This window comes from Eptatretus burgeri, chromosome 4, assembly GCF_056783735.1.
Source record: "Eptatretus burgeri isolate ZD-2024b chromosome 4, Ebu_testis_v1, whole genome shotgun sequence".
In the NCBI taxonomy this organism is placed as follows: Eukaryota; Metazoa; Chordata; class Myxini; order Myxiniformes; family Myxinidae; genus Eptatretus; species Eptatretus burgeri.
This window is the reverse complement of record NC_140964.1, coordinates 81,777,003-81,798,969: the sequence shown is the minus strand read 5'-3', so window position 1 is coordinate 81,798,969 and position 21,967 is coordinate 81,777,003. Positions and strand designations below refer to the sequence as shown.

Here is a 21,967-nt window from a genome sequence, read left to right as displayed (position 1 = left end):
ATTGGTGCTGCCTAAGCAGTCTCCTTGGCTATTGAGCACAATCCTGGATGGGTCATCACTCCGACACAGTATACCAGCATGCTGGCACTCATTTTGCCGACCTCGGCAGGATGACAGGCAGTCAACCCCACCTAGTATTAATTCAACAGCAGAGTGGGATTTGAACTCAGGATCCGAGGATCCCAAGCCCACCACCCTAACCATTAAGCCAACACCAGGCTTGCGGCATTGGTGAGAGCGTGACTGCATCATGATTACTCAACTATTCACAAAATGTGATTCTACTAAAGAGTGGTCAAAAGAGCAAGGATAGAAAAACGGATAATTGGCATGTCATCGGTTTTGAAGTACGCGTTGAGAATCTTCTTCATCTGACATACTGTACAGGTAAAGCACTGATGAATGGTTCATTGTAAAAAGGAAGTGAATGACTAAAGATCACACCAACGTTACAGGCATACTCTGTGAATTTGGTTATTTAGCATACCGGGTGTATCTGCTCTTGTATATCATGTTCTCCAAAAAGCCCATCCAGAGGCTCTCTCTCTCTCCCCCCTGGTTGACATTGCCCATTTTAGATGGTTGCCCATTTTAGATCAGATGATCCACCAATTTTTATGGTGGTAAGATCCAATTGGCAAACCACGTTGCACCTTTCCAAGGTATGCAGCAGATGGAAGAGCATCTAATCCTGTGCCCTCTTCAGCCTGTAAAGTGTTTTCAAACACCAAATTCTACACAACACCTTCCTGACCCATACAAAGTGCGAACATGTTTGGCGAGGCCAAAATACAATACGTAGTCCAAACTCATTACAATCATTTTCACGATGTAGCTTTGCAACATCGTGAAAATCACTGGAACACAGCTGTAGCTATACTACTAAGTAGCTTTACTCCTAAGCCAATGTACATCAAGGCACCGAGTTGAGTTCTGAAGGCCATTGAACAAAGTTAATATTTTTTTTTACTCCACACTTATGCATAACAATGAATGTGACAAGGTGACGAAGACAGTCTTCCAGACTGTGAAAGATACCAAGGACGTTCAAAACGTTTAATTTTCAATACACAAGTACACTTAATCAGTAAAACAAAAAAAATATTTCCAATTATATGAACTTGTACATTGAAAGAGAAAAGTTGGTGTTTCTTGGAGTGTTACTAGCATCTCATTCTGAGAACTTTTTGTCCCTCCCAAGTCTAAGTGGCTTCATTAAAAGTAGCATAGATCTGTCTTGAATATTGTTCGATTTTCATTAAATTAGGATAAAGTTTATTACCCAGCATAATAACCATTAATTCAAATGAGAAACAGATGAGGAATAATAATTGTTAGAAAAATAATCATAATCTTCTCCCATCTTGAAAGATCAGAGCAACGGCTGATCATTTGCATCCCCGATGCAACCTTTTACATTTCCCATGAGACAGTGCACTTGGGAGACAAATCAAGAACGGAGCACAAAACAAACTATTTTGGTCAAAAGGTACCCACGGTCTTTTCCTTTACATCCTACAAACTCGTCTCTCAGGCCTGATACTGTATCTCTACATATATGGCAGAAAGACTGATCTCAATGTTTTCACGAAGGTGTGACATGGGGGAGGAAACATAAATTACACTCGTCTGCTGGGAGTTCATTCTCAAGGATGTGATTCATAATACGTGAGTCTTTGACTTGTACAATAATTATCTCTAATGTATTACCATGAAGCCAAAACGAGATGGACAGGCAAGAGAACCTGGCAGCAAGACAGTCCACACGGCTCCCGAAATCGAAAAATGTCATTGTGATACACATATTGTTCTTCTTGTAGGTCAGATTTGAAGGGTCTTCATGCGGTTCATTATAACCTACAAGGGATCAAATGCTTCAATTGGGGAAAGTGTATTGGTGTGGAAAAGTCAAAATGAAAAGAAAAACAAACTTGTCATTGGAATCCTAAGATAAATGTAGAAGGTGCACCTGGTGCCCTTAAACCTGGATTGAATAGAGAGGTTAACAGGAGAAAAAAAAAATCATTGACAATGGTGGCTTCAAAACAACAGATTATTCAGGATAAATACTTAGCTCACTCTCAGTGAGAGCAGTAAACATGAAACTAGAGTTACCATTCTAGTGTAATCATATAGTTAGCTGTACAGCTCAGAAAAGACAGACAAATATGTGCATGCTAGACAGAAAAATCCAAGTACCGAATATTCTTTGAGTAGTTATGCAAGTCAACCAAACAAAAGGATGTGCAAAGCAGATACCAGATACCAAAATCAGATCAGAATCAGATACCAAAATGGTAATTGGCATGGCTTTGCCTCTTCAGAAATACCATTATCAGTTTCATGCAACTAATTTTTATTAAAAAAAAACAACACAAAACGCATCTACCACTCAACTGCAAAAGATCAGCAGATTTGACAAACTTTAAGGAGTGACGGAATATGTGCACAGCGATGCATTGTGCAGCGCTGTGAGAGCGGACTCTGCACAAGAGGCACACTCTGTGCAAATCTGGTGTTAAAAGCAATAAACAAACTTTCTCGGTAAATAATCCATAACGGTAATGCTGTCAAAGTGAGAAATCCTGCTGGCAATGCAGACTTGGTGCTGTCAAATGTACTTGTAAAATCGTCCAGGCTTACTGCAGCACGATGCAAGGTAACCTCATGTTATATTTCCCACCATCAACTCAAGCCATCACAGCAAGAAGCCTCAGTATATATATATACAACCTTGTCCCATCTCATTAAAAACATAATATTATTCGATATTATATGACAAGGGAATTATAAGTAAACTGATCATGAATGTAATGTGAAGACATTCAAGGCTCATATGGGCACCGTGCAGCCTTTCTGGAACCTTTGAGGGCGTAGTTTTATTTTTATTATTATTATTTTTAATTCCACCCTCCAACACAAACAAAGGTAAGGTGTATATGCAGGAGTTGTCTCCTGTTGAGCATGAAAAGCAAGACATTTGCTGCAGCATGCTTGGTGAGACCCCCCCCCCCCCAAGCCAACCACTTTGTTCACGAGGAGCTCTCAACATGAACTGCAGGAGGAAATGCAGCATCAAGCTCAAACAAATAACTCATTGCCGTTTGAGAATACTTTCCAAATAACCTTTTCCAGCTCTCAAACCAAAACAACTTAGATTATGTTCATAGCTCAGAATAAATTACAATGTGAGGATAAGACATTGGCATCGTTTTAGAACTGGTAAGCTTGGCTTCACCTTGCATCTCAAGAGGAATCAAACAACCACATTAGAAAAACGGTCCATATGCTACATATACTTTTCACCATCAATGAGGTGCAAAGAACTCAACAAGATACTTTACCATAGTTCGTATGCACAAGTTCACTGTTAGCAATCTAGCTGCCTGCAGGTTGAGGTAACAATGGTGGCGGCAACGTAATGGAGTCTTCGACCTCAGAATCTAGAGGCCCAGAAGGGCTCGCAGCTACCTCGGCAAGAAGCAAGGGAAATGAAGATATCGAGGCTTGCACCTTCGGTGGAAGCTTTCGAGCAACATTTGCCACCTCCTGAGCCACGGACCCATCCCATGCTACCAGGGCTCGATCCAAGTCTGCTGCATTAGATTCCAGCTGGCATTGCTGCTTCTCGAGTTCTTGGAGATCCAGCAAGTTGGTGTGGAGAGGAGCTAGTACTGGGCAGGCAGACAGCTCATCGACCAGTGAAGAGGGTTCCTGCGTAGGTCGTCGTGGTGAAGCATTGCCAGACATATAACGGTCAAACTCCTCCTCAGTCAAGCTAAGTGACTGGGCATCAAGCTTCTCAATGAAGGCAACGGCACAGCACTGGTAATGGGAAAGAAAGCAGCACAAGCATTTTGCAAATCAAGTAAAAGGAAGGAAAGATACACCAAATACAATGCAGGAATTAAAGAAAAGTTAGATTGTTGGGATTGGAATCAATTAGCTTGGATTGCCTCCCCACGTCCAGCTTCACAATGACTGGGAAGACTAGTTAACTTGGGGTTTGGTGGCTTTGTGAAGATTTTAAAATAGATTTAGTTTTTCTGAAACTTTCCCTGATCAAAATGTATCCTTTCCTACCAAGCAACAAGATGCTTTGCGCACCTCCGCTCACTTCATTATCCTCAGCGGTTACAACATCCGCCCGGTGATCATGAGGTTCAAACCCTGACATAAAAAACACAAAACGCTGCATCGCCAACAGGATCGGCACAACAAACTTGCAGGAATTTGTGCCACCAATATCGGTCGTTCCCTAATGCAATCCAAATTAAAACCCAAAATCAAAGGAAGAGCAATAGCTTTGTGCATCAAAATACTATTTTCTTCCTCCATCTTTGGTTCCTACAGTGGCCTCATCTAACACACCCTGCCTTCACGCGACAAGGCCCACAACTGACCCTAACTGCTATTGCCTATTGTTTTTCAGGCAGCAACAGCACACAAGGGGCCGGACAGGATGGGACAGGATTGCACCCACCGCGACCGCTTTAACCGCTCTGACACGGCAATGGAACGAAACGTACGGCGGGACAAACATCACTGAGCCAATTTCCTGAAAAGATCTGCAAAGGTCTTCCAAACTCCACTCCTACATGCCCCTCCCCACCCCCCATTTCTCTTTCCCATGACTCAACACCCCTCTTGACAGTATATTTTGACCACAATGGGTTATTGGTTCATCCTGGAAAATCATTGCTGGCACCAAATTGGTGCCCGCAAAGGTGCCCATGGCTGAATGCTATTGGAGGCACTGCCTAATTAATCAAGCACGGGTCCCTTCACAACATGCAATTTAAACACTAAATATTATACACAACCTTACGTAAGACCATGGAAGCTCAAAATCAAATCTCTGACCCTCCACCGTGCACATCCTCTCTCTGTACCTTCTATGCATTAATCCATCAACTTCCATCTGTGACCAAATCATCGGGTCAATTGTGTTATGTTGTGCGAAAAGAGAAGCGGCTCTTCAACAACAAACTCCCTCTTCCAGTCACATTAACAGAAAGACAAACCTGATGCTGTCCAGACTATGTGAGATAGCCCATGGCATAATGGATTAATGTGATATACGGCCACCTACAGGCCAAGGGCCAACGGACAACTTCATGAGATGTACGCATCGTGATGGATTTCATCACATATCATCTCGAGTCAAATCTTCCTAAACTGAGCCAGTATTTAATATCTCACATGATTTCTAATCAATTAATCTTGTGGATTAAAGAGCTACAAGATACTTTTTGCAATTAATGCGATGTTTCCAATTAATCGGTTTGACATTTAACCAAACGATAACAGTTTCACATTCATCAGTTGTAAGATCCAATTAACACCATAAATCATCACCAAATATCTGCCGTTTCATCAACTGTCAATCAACTGTCAAAGGCACATTTCAGCCTCAAAACTTGCTCCGAGCTCCGTGGAATTTTGCATTCTCTTTTAAATGTGTAACATAATATGGCATCGTCACTTTAACGAAGCATTTTCACTTTCCATCAGCCATTACATCATCACTTGCAAACCCAATCTCGAGAGGGACATTTCTCAACAACAGAACCTTGGATAAGTTGAGAACAACCGATTCATTTGGAGGAAATGAACGTAATGTGTTAAAATTCAGTGAGGCTCTTGAGAAAGGGCAAATTATTGCTGAATTCAACCGCATTGCAAAGGAAAGGTTACTACATAATCTTTCCCTGAAAAATATGATCCTGTTTCATAATTTACAAGAGGTAAGGGAAGGATTGGGAAGAATGTATGAGAAAAAGGGTGGAGGGGGATTGGTGATATCATTTCACCATTTTTGCAAATGTAATATGCACATATGGAAGAAATGCAGATGCAAGAGGCCACCTGGCCAATCGTTCCTGTGCTACATTCACATCTCAACATTGCCCCCTACTGCTGGTCCTGCTGAAGGTACAGCTATACCCAAGCATGGGATTTGGCTCGGGTAATGGCACACCATGGCCTCCTCTTTTCGAGTGATAGCAATATCTTTAACGTTTGCAATCGAAAGCCGCTGGCTGGCTTTACATTCTCCCTGAAGAATAGCGAACCGAACGCTTCACCGCCCCCTGTTGACAACAGAAGTCAAGTTGAACTCTTGCCATGTGTCATTATAAACCCCACACCATGCAGCTCGAAGACAAGCCTGCCACCTAATATTTTCGTTCACTGCGTAATAAACATCACTGAATGTTCGGATTATTAATTACTGCCGAATCTATGAGAAACTGAGAATTTTTCTTCCTTATCTCCACAACCGAAGGTGAATGGTGGTGATGTTTTCACCCCTGTCTGTTTGTTTTGTCTGTGAGCAGGATATCTCAAAAAGGTGTGGACGGATTCGGACAAAATTTGGTGGACAGGTTGGGAGTGTAAAAATTTTGGTGACGATCCTGACACTATATATATTTTTGAAGTGATTCTTCACCATTGAAAAATAGGGTGAAAAAAATGATATTTCATAAAGTTGGGGACATATGACGACAAAACTTGGTGGACGAGTTGGGTCGTTAAGAATAAACCGATTCGATTTTGGATAACGTCCGGATGCAGATCCGGCCCATCAGTGGGAGACAAAACGTGAAGTGTTCAACCTGGCGGAGGTATGTGGTCTACCGAGTGCCGTTCTAGTTCCGGTTTGGCATTCCTCTGGTTGGCACCGAGTGCTGCGTTCCAACAATTCCAGCTTTATTGGGTCCTGAGTAAGCTCACTTTTACTCAGCTTTTGATTTCTCACATCATGAGTGAGATGAACCCCGTGATGTTCAATGACACATTTTCTACATTTGGATTTCCGTAAACCTTGCTTCGTTTAATAATACAAATTGGGATACAAAAATCATAACAAAATTTAGGATCGTTTCACTTAGACCTTTTATTGACAGATGCTATTGTTCATTGAATTGGATGATGTAGGATCAAAGGTTATCATACTGACAGTGAGGCAATACCAAGCAGACAGAAGTGGTATGTACAAATAAGCAAGGTTATGATACACCTTGTCATGATTCGGTATGCATCACAATACTTTGCCTTGAATGCCAAATGAGAAAATACATCTTGCTTATTATCTGCAAGAATATTATCAGCAAAAACCTTCACAATCCATGTGCTTCAACTTTGTTAATTGGTATCAAGTAACTATGAGCTGAATTTACGAAAAGCATTTAGCGAGAGTCTTGCTAACACACCTTCAACCCTTAAATGCTGGCAAAAACATCGTTGTATGAGCACAGCTAATCACCCATCAAAATAGCAATTTACGAAGGGAAATAAACATCCGATTAGTTGTGCGCATCTAAACAGTTGACTAGCCCATGAAACACCACACATCTCTCCAACATCCAATTGAAATGATGCACTTACATAGAATCACAGCACCATGGACAATTGTTGGAGGGGATTCAGCACGTTGTTCCTAATCATAGGTTGATCCAGGTTATCTTGCTCTAGATTCAGCAGCCAACAAAATGATTCCCTCAAGAGTCTGTAACTCCAGACAAATTTGATATTGTCATACTTCTCAAAGCCTGGTATTGGCTTAATGGTTAGGGCAGCAGGCTTGGCGTCCTAGGGTCCTCAGTTCAAATCCCGTTCTGCTGTTGAATTAATACCAGGTGGGGTTGACTCAGCCTGTCATCCTTCCGAGGTCAGCAACATGAGTATCATCTTGCCTGGATGATTGAGCCATTCGAGTATCCTGTGTCGGAGTAGCGACCCATCCAGGATTGTGCCCAATAGCCCAGGAGACTGGTTCAGCAGCACCGACGCTCTGCACAGAGTATGGTACCAATGGATGGATGGATACTTCTCCAGAGGATTGCATCTATCATCGAATATTCTCAATGCACGTCGGCGAACTGCCCGATTCCCATCCTCTTGAGCCAATTCAAGCACTCCTAACGCATCCGTATTCACTGTCCCATGTAAACTACCAATTATAAGCCATGCAATTTTATACGTCCCTTTACTGAAGTTATTCTCTGCAAACTACTGTAATTATAACGGAAACAAACTATAGTTTTCACTCTAGTAATAAGGAGTAATTCTCTGCAGACGACTGTAATTACCGCCGCCACCGAAGGTGAAGGAGGTTATGTTTTCACCCCCTCTCTGTCTGTCTGTCTGTCTGTCTGTCTGTGTGCAGGATATCTCAAAAAGTTGTGGACAGATTTGGATGAAACTTGTTGGACACGTTGGGTGTGTGACCATGCCAAATTGTATCGATTTTGGTGAAGATCCGCATCCGGATCTGGATACGAGACTTATTTAATTTTAAGTGATTCTTAACCATTGAGAGATAGAGCCAAAAATTATATGCAGCATGATATTTCAAAAATGTATTGGGCCCGTTATGTTCTCGTGGATCAGGCATTATGTGGCGGAGGTATGCGCTCCACCGAGTGCCTTTCTCGCTAGAACTGTAATCACTTCAATTACCAGCAATCCTTACTGCAGTACAAAAACCACAGTGGCATAACATATAGTGATTCCAAAGTTAACTCTTAAACGCCTTTCATAAATTCGGCCTTAAATGCTCAAATTAATCAATTATGTTGTGAAACAAAAAGGGAACTTTTTGATAATTTCCATGTTGGTGATTTTAACACATGTAGCAAGAGTATAGCATCTTGGTGGAAGATATTGAGGACCGGATGAGTGAGAATAAAGAAAGTGCAGGTAGGCATGGATGACCACTTGAGATAGCAATTTGCCTAGAAGAGCGAGAAGGAAGGATTAGATAAACACAAGGAGGCGATTCCAAAGCAAGGATAACCGGGGAGGGACAAAGGAGGTGATGTTGGAGTAGAAGATGTTCACAAACATCAAGGTCCAGTATGAACCTGCTCAATGTGTTTTTGACGAAGGAGGGATGCAAGGTTGACCCAGTGTAATGTAACAGGTGCTTAAAAATAAAAACTAGAGCAATTCAACTGCGCGTAGTCAATGGGTATGCCTCCGCTCTCCCGCACAAACACTTAAGTATTGACATATTTGACCCTTGACCTTTATCATATCTGGCCCAAAATCTAATCACGTAAATGACCTGTCTTACTTTACATTTGTACAACGTTTAATGAAATTCTGTCTTTTACTTTTTGAGTTAGGGCATAAACAGTGAAATTGCAGAGTTTGACCTTGACCTTTGACCTTTACCACATCTGGCCCAAAATCTAATCACCTAATTGGCCTGTCTTACTTTACTTTTTTACCAAGTTTGATGAAATTCTACAATTTGTTTCTCGAGTTATCGCATAAACGAAAATCCGGACAGACGGACAACCCGGAAACATAATGCCTACGGCACCCTTGGTGCAGAGGCATAAAAAAACGAAAGGCCACAAAAGTGTTTACAGTGCGAAAGGAGAAGACCCCGTGCTTTTGGAGTCCTAAAGTGAAATGCCAACAATGTACAGCATTCAGGAACAAAGGCTATGCCCCATGACACAAAGGAGAAAAATGCCCCAATTTTGCACAAATGTCACAAAAGTCTTGTATTCCTTTGTCATAATATTGCCAATTATTATGGGAGTCTTACTATTCATCAGAGATATTGCCCAACCTTTGAACTTAATGAGGCAATTCCCAACGTCAAAATCTTTCAGAAACATATAAGCCACTCACCAGGTTGGTGAAGTAATAACCTGCCTCGCCAGTCATGAGGCGATTGGGGTGGCAAAAACGTGTGATGTACTGCAGATTGGATTGGAGGCGCGGGGGATTGGCACGGATGACCACGTGAATGAGCGTGGGAAGAAAGTCATCGGCTGAGGCGGGCTCATTTTGAGACACCCTCAGCGCATTAAAGATGTGTTTGCTACAGCGTGTGATACATGCCAGCTTGTCCTGCGGGACACGTTTTGAGTCCATCTCAATGATATCTAGAGGGATGACAGGTAAAAGGAAAGAAAAGTAAGCTGTCAGTCAAATATTAGAGGTCTGCCTCAATCTGCACTCCATTCATCACCTGCATCATCCATAAGTAATGCATTTCACTTATTAGCTTCTGCCACCAGTGTTGTCATGCGATATAATATAGGCTTTTCCATCAAAAAGATTGTGCAAATATATCCATAGGCAGAATATTTTCCTTTAAAACTGGTCATTGTTTCTTAGCTCTCAAATTTTAGGAAAGTCAAAATACTCACTTAGACAGTGAGCACAAAAGAATAAAACTGGCCTTGGAGTACATGTTACCAAACCTTACAGAAATTAACAAACCTCCCCAACATGCCCACCCCCCCCTCCCGCTCCTGATACACACACGCACGCATGCGCACACGACGAGACGCCTCCCGCACACACACACACACACACACACACACACACACACACACACACACACACACACACACACACACACACACACACACACACACACACACACACACACACACACACACACGCACACGCAACCCTGAACACTTGACAAGTCCTCAATAAACACAGGGATGTTGCAAAAAGCCTGAAGCAGGCAACAAATAATCCATTTCAAGAATATAATTGGATATTTTAAAACACAAGGAACCAAAAACATTCTATCCCATAAAAAAATGACTGAGAGGGAAAAACACCACTTCTACTCCAATGTCACCACAAAATCCACCCACTGCTGTGAGGATGTGTGATACTGGCTGGCAACAACATAGAAAAGGATGAACATTTGTATTGAATTGCTTCATGATCAAGGGGGAATGTGTTTTAACTGCCTCTTATAAAGTATATATTTACCTGTTATGGCTTTCTCCACCATGTCAATGACCTGTGGACTACTCTCATTGATCGGAACTCCAAGCATCTGAGGTGTGACCCAATGGAGAGCCCTGAGATGAGAAACAGTGCAACAAGCTACTATAAATGGCAACAACTTATCGTGTAAACAAAAAAAAAAAAAAACAGTACAAAGTTCAGTATCTATAAACTGAAAAAGCTTAATCATAGGAAAAGAAATCTTCTCGCAATTATTACCTTCACTCCCCTTCCTTCCCACAGCTCAACCCCTCGATCATGCATCTCCCACACCCATCCAAAGCCTTCTTCCCCAAAATACTTACCGGATACGTTTTTGAATTGCCAAGTCTTTCTTTTCATCTTCAGTGCTCTCTGGACAGAACACATGCTTGTACAGACGTGTCATTATGTACTTTTCAACATTGTCCATTGTTTTTTCCACCTGCTCTGGTAGAGAACCTGCAAAGGCAAAATTATTAAAAGGTTGGAAAGAAAACATAGGAAGTAAGATGAAAACTGCACTGCAAAGACAAAATGAATAGTATCAGAGACAAACAACTAATGAGGAATGTTAATTGGAAGAACATGGAGATTAGGTGATGACGAGTTGGAGGATCTGACCTCTAAACGCAGAGTGAGATTGCAGTCGGTCGGCAAGATTTTGGTAAAAGTCTTGCACAAAATCGGATTGCTCTTCAATACTTCTGTCCTGAACAACAACAGACAAAATAAGATCGAAACTAATAAAAGGTAATGTGTGTGTGTGTGTGTGTGTGTGTGTGTGTGTGTGTGTGTGTGTGTGTGTGTGTGTGTGTGTGTGTGTGTGTGTGTGTGTGTGTGTCAGGGTGTCTCCCCCATAACTACATAATCATAAAACCTAGCAGCCTGAAACTTTGCATGCACACTAACAAAACTCCAAGGAATTGCAAGAGTGAAAATTTGGTGTTTGGGTTCATTAAAACACCCCTTTTGAAGATAACTAATGGCATTATTTAATTATATCCATCATCAGGCGATCCTCGGCCACCTCGCTCTCTGGATCTCAAGGCGTTTCCTGGGTAACCTTGCTGGGTCTGAAGCCACAATGTTTTTTGGCCTGCTCAACCATGCATTGACTTGGAACAGGCCACAACGATTTCTTAATGATTAAGCTTTTTTTTTTTCCACTTTCCTCACTCACATCAAATGCCTTTTCATCATAGCTATGAATCATTGTGTACATCGCTTTTGAAAGTAATATAGTTTTCAAATTAGGAGCTTGGAGTAATTTCATACATTATATGATATGATTTTCCACGATCTACTCTCACGGATTAATTAAAGTACATCATCAAAATATTATTTCGGTTTTAAGGATCGGATATCGCCCAGACTAAATAAGTGTCGAAATCTGTCGTGACATCTGATAATTTGAAGAAATAACGAGTCTTATAACTAAGCCAATACACCTATTTACTTTAAGCAAGCAAGGCTATGTTCCCCTCTTCATACATACACAAGAAAATGTGATATTTCCAAATAGTACGAGCGATAGAAAATGTATTTCAGACATTATTTTGTTTCCATCTTCACTGTTATTCTATGCAGAATCATTTTGATGAGACGGTATGAATCGTAATTAATGCCCCACCGCACATCTGCCTTCCCTTCCCCCACCCCTCCTCGCTCCCCCTCTTCACTATCCCTGCTCTCCCACCCACCCCCCACCACTCTCTCCCTCTTCCCCCCTCTTTTTCTCCCTCCCCCCTTAAGTATTACCGTCAGTGAAGTGACGGGTGGTATTTGCTTGTTTCTCAATAAATGCACACAAAAAAGGTCAGTAAACAATATAAAAAAGAGCAAAATTAAACAATATTAAAAAAAATCAATGTACCCTTTTCAGTTGCATTCCCTCTATGCAGGCTCGACAACGCTTTAAGATGTCCTGTGCAGCAGGTTTACGCAAAAGTTTCAGGAATTCCTGGAACTCTCCTGCGGCTTGTGAACTCTCCACACTATGTTGGCGCACCATGGCTGATGGTGGCTGGCGTGCCTCAGAACGTGTATCCAGTGTGTCACCTGGAACTGTAATATTAATGCATATATCATTATAAAAAATACGTCTTGGAAGACCAAATGACTAAAATTATTTGGACAGCAGAGGAGCATACTTCGTTTTGAAGGAGTTTTTGAGGTAGTGAAAAACTTTTTCACAGTGTTGACTTTCCGAGCTTTCTCTTGGGTCTTCTTCTCCTCAAATTTGGAAAAAGCAATGGGACGAGAGGTTGTGGTGGTGCTGCTGCTGCTGCTGCTGGCATAAGCTGCTTCTTCTTCTTTCTGCAATCTAAAGGATATTTGTAGGAATATTAATGATAGTGAACGATTCCATTGTTATTTCTTAAAATAAAATTGTTGAGAAATACACACACATCGCTTGCTGTAAAAAAAGAATACAAAACACGTTTATACAGACACATAATAGAGTAATTCATAAAAACAATGAAAATTGTCCATTCTTAGCTTCCGGCGATGGTCGCTATTTCTCTCTTCTCCGGGTGACTTACTTCCAAAGTTAAGTAAACCACTGCGCATTTGTCTCTGTAGCTGTCGATTGCTGTCCATGTTAGTTTGTGTCGTTTCCACGTCGTTTGCATGCCTGTTTGGTTATTTTAATTTTGCATGTTTGCCTCAGCTGGTTAGACCTACATAATTTACCACCCCCCCACCCACCCTGTATCCCCCAATGTGCCCCCCTTCCATGCCCTGCCATTATACTTTCCCCACATCCCACCCGCATACCACATGCCCTGCCCCCTTTCCACACCCCACACACCACGCCTCCTCTACATGGTCCTGCACCAACGGCACTTCCTTCCCTGTCCCTAACTTTACCGACCGCCAGCATCTGAAGCCTCGCTCCAATCTGACAGCTCTCTCAATCCAGGCCATGGCTGCTAAACCTGTAATTATCTGCTTAACACCTCCCAGTTGTCTCCTCTGGCTGAATAGGCCTAAACCCCATCCCAATTGCGAAGTTGCAGTTTACATTAGGAACTCCATTTCTCACTGCCTGTGTATTGCTCTCATCCCTCATGAGTAATGTGGCCTCTGTCTTCTACCACCTCCTTTCAGGTCTTGCACTCTCAGCTCGTTCCGGACTCTGTTGACCCACACCCTCCCTCCCCCCCTTTCCCAGGTTTCTGCAGGGTGCACTTGTTCTGCCAGCAAACTACCTCTGGTGAAATTCCAAAAAAATCCAGTCTCACCGTTCACCTCCACTCATTCGTTTCTTTTTTCTCTCACCTGGAGAACAAAATTCCTGTCTGTTCCATCTCATTCCTTCCTCTAAGGCTTTATGAGAGCTGTGCAGTACACCAGCACCTCAGGTCATCCACCATTCACACTCATATTTTCTTACCATCATTAACCCTCCCCAAGACAACCCCTTCCTTTGCAATATATTCTGTTTTCTCCCTTTTCCACAACCCCCATCTTTGTTCCATTTGTGTTTCCTTCCTCATTGTCTTTTCCTTCTTAATGCTGTGTTTGAGCTTTTGTCTAATCTTGTTCACCCAATATCCTTCTCTCCCCCCCCACCCCCCAAGTTGCACCCATTCTTCCTCCAAGTGTCCCTCTACCTTGCTGTTGGTGTGTTTCCCCCTTTTCCATGAAGTTCATTCTGACATTTTCTGGTCCGTTCTGCGTTCCAGCTCTTCTACATGCCTCGACCACTAAAGTTCAATTTACATTTGAAATTTCAAATAGTGTGAGACTCCTCAAGGTGGTAGAGTTTGTATTTCACCATGGGTGTAGGGTCGGCTTCTCCTTATAAATACGATCTCAGATGGCCAAATGGGTCGATCAGATACCCGTTCTTCATCCTCCCAAGTGGTTTAATCCAGAGCTTAATCGTACCACAGAAACGGACTAGTAGTAACACCATCTCTTGTTTTTAATGAAATTATTTATTATATACACAGACCAACAAACAAACTAGATATCTGTGATCACAAAGTGATTAGGAAGGGTAAGCCTCCCCCGGCTTACCATTGGCGGTCGCCCGCAACATACCCTTGGCCTGTGATCCAATGATAGCCATTTTTTTTTGGACCACCATATGGCCTTGACTTTAAAACATTTTGGGAATAGTGTGTAAATTCAGAAAATGCTTTCCCATCTACAACCTATCCATAAAACTCAATATCATGAAAATCGGAGAAAAATTATTCAAGTTGATCAAAAAGGTGTTTTATGTTAATTAGGTCGCAATCGGAAAAATTAGGTCAAGGAAACAAATCAAATATCAGGTGCACAACTTCAGTGCAGGCCCACTATTACAATGCAAGAACATATTGGAAGGCTAAGCGATCTTTAAGGTTGTGCAGTGGCAAAATTAAGTGATGACGAAAAACGCGTTTGTTTTTTTCTTCAGTCTGCCATTTGACCTTGACTTTTAACTCAGATTAGTATGATGTAAATCTATATTACATATCAGGAGTGTCCGTCTGTCTGTCCGTTCGTTCATCCCCACACTACTCCCTCGGTTTTGGGGCTATCCCCGCCAAACCTTCTGTGGAACATATTGGGATCTCAGCCGGTATCAGAAGGGGGGGGGGGGTTCATAAACATCTCAATACAATTGTGATTTTGACTTTTGATCTGTCCGAAATTGCTCCCGATCCGGAAGTCAACACAATCACTTGTTTGGCAGAAACATTCGCTGGTTTGACAAGTCTGGAGACGGCGATGTTTCACGAGCAATGTACATTGTACACGGTTCGCCTTTTTTTATTTTTTGACCTTCGAGGGGACGCCACGGGCAAACTGGCGGGAATCGGGAAAAACGTAAATGATGAAAGTTGTAATACTCGAAGAGCACTACTTGCATACCAACTTTCATGCGAAACAGTTGAAAACCCTAGGAGCTCGATGCCCAATTTATTGATTTTTTTGGCATTTTCTAAGTTCGTGACCTTGTGACCTTGACCTTGGGACGAAAATGAAAAACCTAGCTCTGTGGGGCTATGCAGGTGCCATTGGGCTAACCAAATACCGAAACCTCTGCCAGATTCGACAAACCCCTTCGGAGAAGATGTAACTTGAAATCGACTACCCCCTAAAAACACATGTTTTTGGGGCATGGCTCCGTCCATAATGGGCACAGCATGCCTATTCTCAGGAAAACACAACTAGATCATGATATAAACCTTCCACCCAAATTTTATCAGGATCGGATCAAAATCCACGGAGCTATGCTCGGGACAGACAGACAGACAGACACACCCATAACGAATATAGTGGTCACTTACTGACTCGTGAACCAATAATATCTCAATACAATTGTGATTTTGAGTTTCTACCCAAACAACCCTGTTCTTATCCATTCTAAGGTGGGTGGGATGTTTCATAAATTTCTCAATACAATTATTATATTAATTTTCAATCCGTACAAAGAGTTTTGTCCCTGCAATTTCTCGCCAGCAGATTTGTCTGTATTGGTTGTCACGTGAGAATGGCATCTATTGGTTCACGAGTCAGTAAGTGACCACTATATTCGTTATGGGTGTGTGTCTGTCTGTCTGTCCCGAGCATAGCTCCGTGGGTTTTGATCCGATCTTGATAAAATTAGGGTGCAAGGTTTATATCATGATCTAGTTGTGTTTTCTGGAGAATGGGTGTGCTGCTGTTGGGTAGTCGATCTAGTTGGAAAAAAACATTTTTTTTCAAAAAAAACTTTTTTGACATTTGTTCTACCCTTATTATCAGTATTTAAAATGGCAATTTGAGTTAATACGGCGTTTTCGATGAAACTTGGTTGGTAGGTTCATACCATGACCTAGTTGTGTGCAAATGAGAACCGTTGCTATGGACACCACCGTTGCCTAGCAACGGGACTTTCAAATTTTTGAAAAATCAGAAAAAAATTATTTTTTTCGAAAATTAAAAAAAAAACAAAAAAAAAAAAACAATCGGGCCACGAGTGACGGTGGGCAGTACATTCAGCCATATTGTCAAAAATTTCCAGCCGGATCCTAAGAAAACTGTCGGAGAAGATAGACTTTGAATGAACCCTGGTCGAAAACAATAAAAAAACGAAGTTCGTTATATCTCAGAGACTATGAGTCAGATATACATGAAACTGGTATGGTAGGTTAATAGTATGTCCTCCTAGTTATGTGTGAGAAAGAACCGTAGCTATGGACACCTCCGTTGCGTAGCAACGGCCGAAAAACCTCTAAATGTGGGGGTATTTTAACGAAAAAACAATCTGCAGCATGAATCATGAATTTTCTTGTGCTTAATCCTCAGGTCATTCCCCATCTAACGGGCCCATCGCATCAGGTTCTATTAGATAGTCGACTACCCATGTTCGCCTACCGGCTTGTCTGTCTGTCTGTCCCAAGCATAGCTCCATGGGTTTTGATCTGATCCTGATAAAATTTGGGTGGGAGGTTTATATCATGATAGAGTTGTGTTTTCCTGAGAATGGGCATCCTGTGCCCATTATGGGCGGAGCCACGCCAAAAAAACGTGTTTTTAGGGGTTCAAGTTACATCTTCTCCGAGGGGGTTTGTCAAATCTGGCAGGGGTTTCGGTATTTGGTTAGCCCAATGGCACCTGCATAGCCGCACGGAGCTCGATTTTTCATTTTCGTCCCAAGGTCAAGGTCACAAGGTCACAAACTTAGAAAATTGCGAATTTGGACATAAAAATCATATGACCGCCCAAACTTTGAGAGCTAGGATGACAATATTTTTTATGCATAATCTTGAGGTCATTCCCCACCGAAAGTCTTGAAACCATTTTGCTCAATCTCGAAAACCTTGCCCGTGGCGCCCCCTTCAAGTTTGTTTTTACGCTGATTTCATCAAAGTATGGATAATCCGAGGAGTGTGAAATGCCATATCGCCTATATGATGTTATATTGTTCCTGGAATGTTCCAGAGGAAGTTTTGCACCAAAGGTCATAATCCTTGACCTTTGACCTTTAAAGTTCACAAAGGTCAAATTTTCAAAGTTGTGGGTATCGAACTGGGTTTTCGACCTTTTTCGACGAACTAACTCCAATAAGCTATAGCACGTATCCTGTTTCCTTATTTTAATGTCCACAACATTGTTTTGTGACCTTTAAAGGTTATGCAAAGGTCAAATTTTGAAAGTTGTTGAACGAAACCGGGTTTTCGACATTTTGCAGCTAATAACCCGTCACTCGTACCACATCATGTTTATCATTTTTATAACTTGGTCAAAAATTATCACATTGTCTCATCCTTGACTTCTGAAACAATCTACATCATCAAATACCCCTCGTGAACCATCGCTGTCTCCAGACTTGTATTTGTTTACGTTTGATAATAAGCGGATTCAAAAGAACCTGTGGACCAGCCAACAACAACCACCAAGTCATTGCTGGACATCTCTGTGACCAACCTCCCATTTGATGACCTGACATTGCAGGTTAACCTCTGTACCTCCAAAGCATCCTGCGATCATCCTCTCAATGTGCAAAAGACGCCGATCAAAGATCTTCAAAGGGAGGTTCTTCTGATCCCGAAAGAACAATTGCTTTTGCAGAAAGAATTATTGGTATTGCAAAAAATATATATGGAAGATAAGATTTTTTTAAAATAATGAAAAAGACAACTGCAGATGGAGATTCTCACCCTTCAAAAAGATAATCTTATGTTTAAGAGGCAGCAGAGAGATAGCGAATGTTTTTTCGTTCATGATTGAGTTCCCCATTAAAATATTTAGCATTATTACTTCCACCAACCGAAGGGGGATGGAAGTTATGTTTTCACCCCTGTCTGTCTGTCTGTTTGTTTGTTTGTGTGAAGGATATCTCAAAAGGTTGTGGACGGATTTGGATGAAATTTGGTGGGCAGGTTGGGTGTGTGACAAGGACGAATTAATTAGATTTTGGTGAAGATCCGGATCCGGATCGGGATCCACGCAGAGGTATGCGCTCTACCGAGTGCTCTTCTAGTTTTCAATGTGTTCAGAAATTCGTTGCAAATGACTTGTATTACTATTGATTTAAAATGAACTCGTAATTTTAAATGATGCTTGTTATATTGCTACATGCATGTTTGTACCATATGTTGCATGGGGAGCACATGTTTCTGGTTGAAGGAGGAATAAAATGATTCTTGTATAAAATTAATTTGATTATCATTTCACAATTTATTTTTAATGTGTTGATGTGTGCAGTAAATGTTTGGAAACTTTCTGAGAATGGTGAAAATGTAAAATTATGAATGTGAAACATGGGTGCAAAATAACAAGCAAAATATTCAGCATGTCATGAAAGAGTGAAAATGCTATCCAAGTCACTGTGCCGCTGCTCAGAGCGTCTTTCGCAATGTACAATTGTTTTTCAAATGGGGAAGTATTCCCCTCCCTCCCTCGCGCCCATTCCCCTCCCTCCCTCGCACCCATTCCCCTCCCTCCCTCACACCCATTCCCCTCCCTCCCATCTCCACCCTTTCCCTCCCTCCTCCCATCTCTACCCATTCCCTCCCTGTGGGGGTGTGGGGGTGAGAGCAACGCCTCATCACACATTGTAATACACTCTGGGAGAGAGAGCAGCAAGAAGGGGGGAGGTGGGAGTGAGAGAAAGAGGAGGGAGCGAGGGAGGAGGGAGAGTGAGGAAAGCGGGAGGGGAGAGTGACGCATTAAAAATTTAATGGAAATTTTTCAGAGTAAAGGAATTAAAATATTATTACAATATGATATTTTCCAATTCTCTCTTGAACTCATAGTTCACTTGTTCCGTTGCTTTACTCATTCCAATCCTCCCTTTATGAGAATAGTTTTTATTAACTTGATCCTTAGTCGAATTTATTTAATTTAATTTGCCTTCCTAACTAAGGAACTTAGCCCACGGAGAAACCAGCCGCATCCGCGAGAGCCTTCCATAGCCATCCCCAGCGGTTAATTACTTTCATTGCACACCATGAAGTTACACTTTTGGCACATTCCTTCATCCTTTCTTCGCTCAATATAATTCTCTGAGTAGAGCAAAAAGTTAAATTTCATGCTTTGGCAATTTGTAAATATAAAGGAGGAATCACAGCCTGTTTGCTTGAATTAAACATGTAAATACGCTGAGTTGAAAGAATCGTTATTGGTTCATGAGCGCCAGCCAGAGTGACCACTATATTTGTTATGTCTGGGTGTCTGTGTGTCTGTCTGTCCAGAGCATAACTCCGTGGACTTTGATCTGATCTTGATGAAACTTGGTTATGTGTTCGATATCAATGTCTAGTTGTGTTTTCCTGGATGAGGGCGTGCTACGCCCATTGTGGGCAGAGCCACACACAAAAAATAGCCATTTTTAGGGGGTCGTTGGATTAAAAATCTATCTTCTCCTTGGGAATTGACTGAATGGAATGGGTTCTTCGGTATTTGAAGAGCAAAATGAATTATCTAAAACTTGTCGTTGTCCGATTTTTCATTTTCGTCCCAAGGTCAAGGTCACTAGGTCAAAAACTTAGAAAATTGTGAATTTTGACATAAAAATCATACGACCGCCCAAACTTTGAGAGCTAGGATAACAATATTTGTTATGCATAATCTTGAGATCATTCCTCACCTAAAGTCTTGAAACCATTTTGCTCTATCTCGAACACCTTGCCCGAGGCGCCTCCTTCAAGTTTGTTTTTACGCTGATTTCATCAAAGTATGGATAATCCGAGGAGTGTGAAATGCCATATAGCCTATATGACATTATATTGTTACTGGAATGTTTCAGAGGAAGTTTTGCACCAAAGGTCATAATCCTTGACCTTTGACCTTTAAAGGCCACAAAGGTCAAATTTTCAAAGTTGTGGGTATCGAACTGGGTTTTCGACCTTTTTCGACGAACTAACTCCAATAAGCTATAGCACGTATCCTGTTTCCTTATTTTTAATGTCCACAACATTGTTTTGTGTCCTTTAAAGGTTATGCAAAGGTCAAATTTTGAAAGTTGTTGAACGAAACCGGGTTTTCGACATTTTGCAGCTAATAACCTGTCACTCGTACCACATCATGTTGATCATTTTTATAACTTGGTCAAAAATCATCACATTGTCTCATCCTTGACTTCTGAAACAATCTACATCGTCAAATACCGCTCGTGAACCATTGTCGTCTTCAGACTTGTAAATTTTCAGATTTCACTCCAGATTTTGATATTTTATTAGTCCATATGGTCCGATCCTCAAATCCAGACAGATTTTGATTATAGCGAACGCAGTCAGCTTCATACTGAACGCGTGCACATGAGAGAATAGAAAACAACAACGACAACAACAAATACCCCTGACGCTTTTGAATCCGTGTCGTTGGCTATGACCCTTTTGCTTCCGGTTATTTTTAAACGCTGTGCGGTGTATAAACACGATTGGGTTTTATTTCTATCTTGTGAATATTACTTAACGCGTGCACATGAGAGAATAGGAAACAACAACAACAACAACACAATACCATGGCAATTTTAAATCCGTGTCGTTGCCTATGACCCTTTTGGTTCCGTTTTTTTTTTGTTTCGGGTTTTGTTATGGGGAATGATGCATGCCGGGAGATAAAGGCATCGTCGGAGACATAAAAGACCCAAATATCAGACATGGTGTATATTTCCTCCACTGATTTTAATAAAGATATCTCCTGCATCATTAAAATATAATTTTTAATCGTGATTTACATTATTTGATCGCTGATCCCGAATCCAGGCCGAAGTAACCGGAAATTGCGTATACAGTTGTGAACAAGTTATAGGTAAAGTCAGAAGTGAATGCAAGAAGAATTCTACGTTCAATCTAGTATTTATTTTTTTCAGATGAGATCCTGTTCTTGGCGGTGTAGTTGTTGTGGTGAAGGTAATATTTATTTTTTCAGATGAGATCCTGTTCGAGGCGGAGTAGTTGTCGTTGTGAAGGTAATGGTGAGGTAATATTTTTTTTTTTTAGATGAGATCCTGTTCTTGGCGGTGTAGTTGTTGTTGTGAAGGTAATGTTGAGGTAATATTTTTTTTTTTAGATGAGATCCTGTTATAGGCAGTGTAGTTGTTGTTGTGAAGGTAATGTTGAGGTAATATTTTTTTTTTTTTAGATGAGATACTGTTCTAGGCGGTGTAGTTGTTGTTGTGAAGGTAATGTTGAGGTAATATTTATTTTTTTAGATGAGATCCTGTTCTAGGCGGTGTAGTTGTTGCTGTGAAGGTAATGTTGAAGTATAATGTTGAGGTAAT

The 21,967-nt window shown here is 41.4% G+C and overlaps 1 protein-coding gene across 6 annotated transcripts in view; it reads right to left on the bottom strand.

Annotated features, from left to right (window-relative positions):
- Positions 1–1,042: 1,042 nt before the first annotated feature.
- RABGEF1 (RAB guanine nucleotide exchange factor 1) overlaps positions 1,043–21,967 on the bottom strand; it is a 70,424-nt gene continuing 49,499 nt past the window's right edge. For 3 of the 6 annotated variants that reach the window (XM_085878987.1, XM_085878985.1, XM_085878986.1), the window contains 7 exons: positions 12,906–13,078; positions 12,629–12,819; positions 11,377–11,464; positions 11,079–11,214; positions 10,756–10,847; positions 9,649–9,905; positions 1,043–3,825 (listed from right to left, as the gene is read on the bottom strand). In XM_085878987.1, the coding sequence (XP_085735113.1) occupies positions 3,379–3,825; positions 9,649–9,905; positions 10,756–10,847; positions 11,079–11,214; positions 11,377–11,464; positions 12,629–12,819; positions 12,906–13,078 (1,384 nt within the window). In that variant the 3' untranslated portion in view covers positions 1,043–3,378. Of the gene's footprint in view, positions 3,826–6,883; positions 8,739–9,648; positions 9,906–10,755; positions 10,848–11,078; positions 11,215–11,376; positions 11,465–12,628; positions 12,820–12,905; positions 13,079–21,967 lie in introns of those variants that run through there. The other 3 variants (XM_085878984.1, XM_085878988.1, XM_085878989.1) reach the window with 3 other exon arrangements.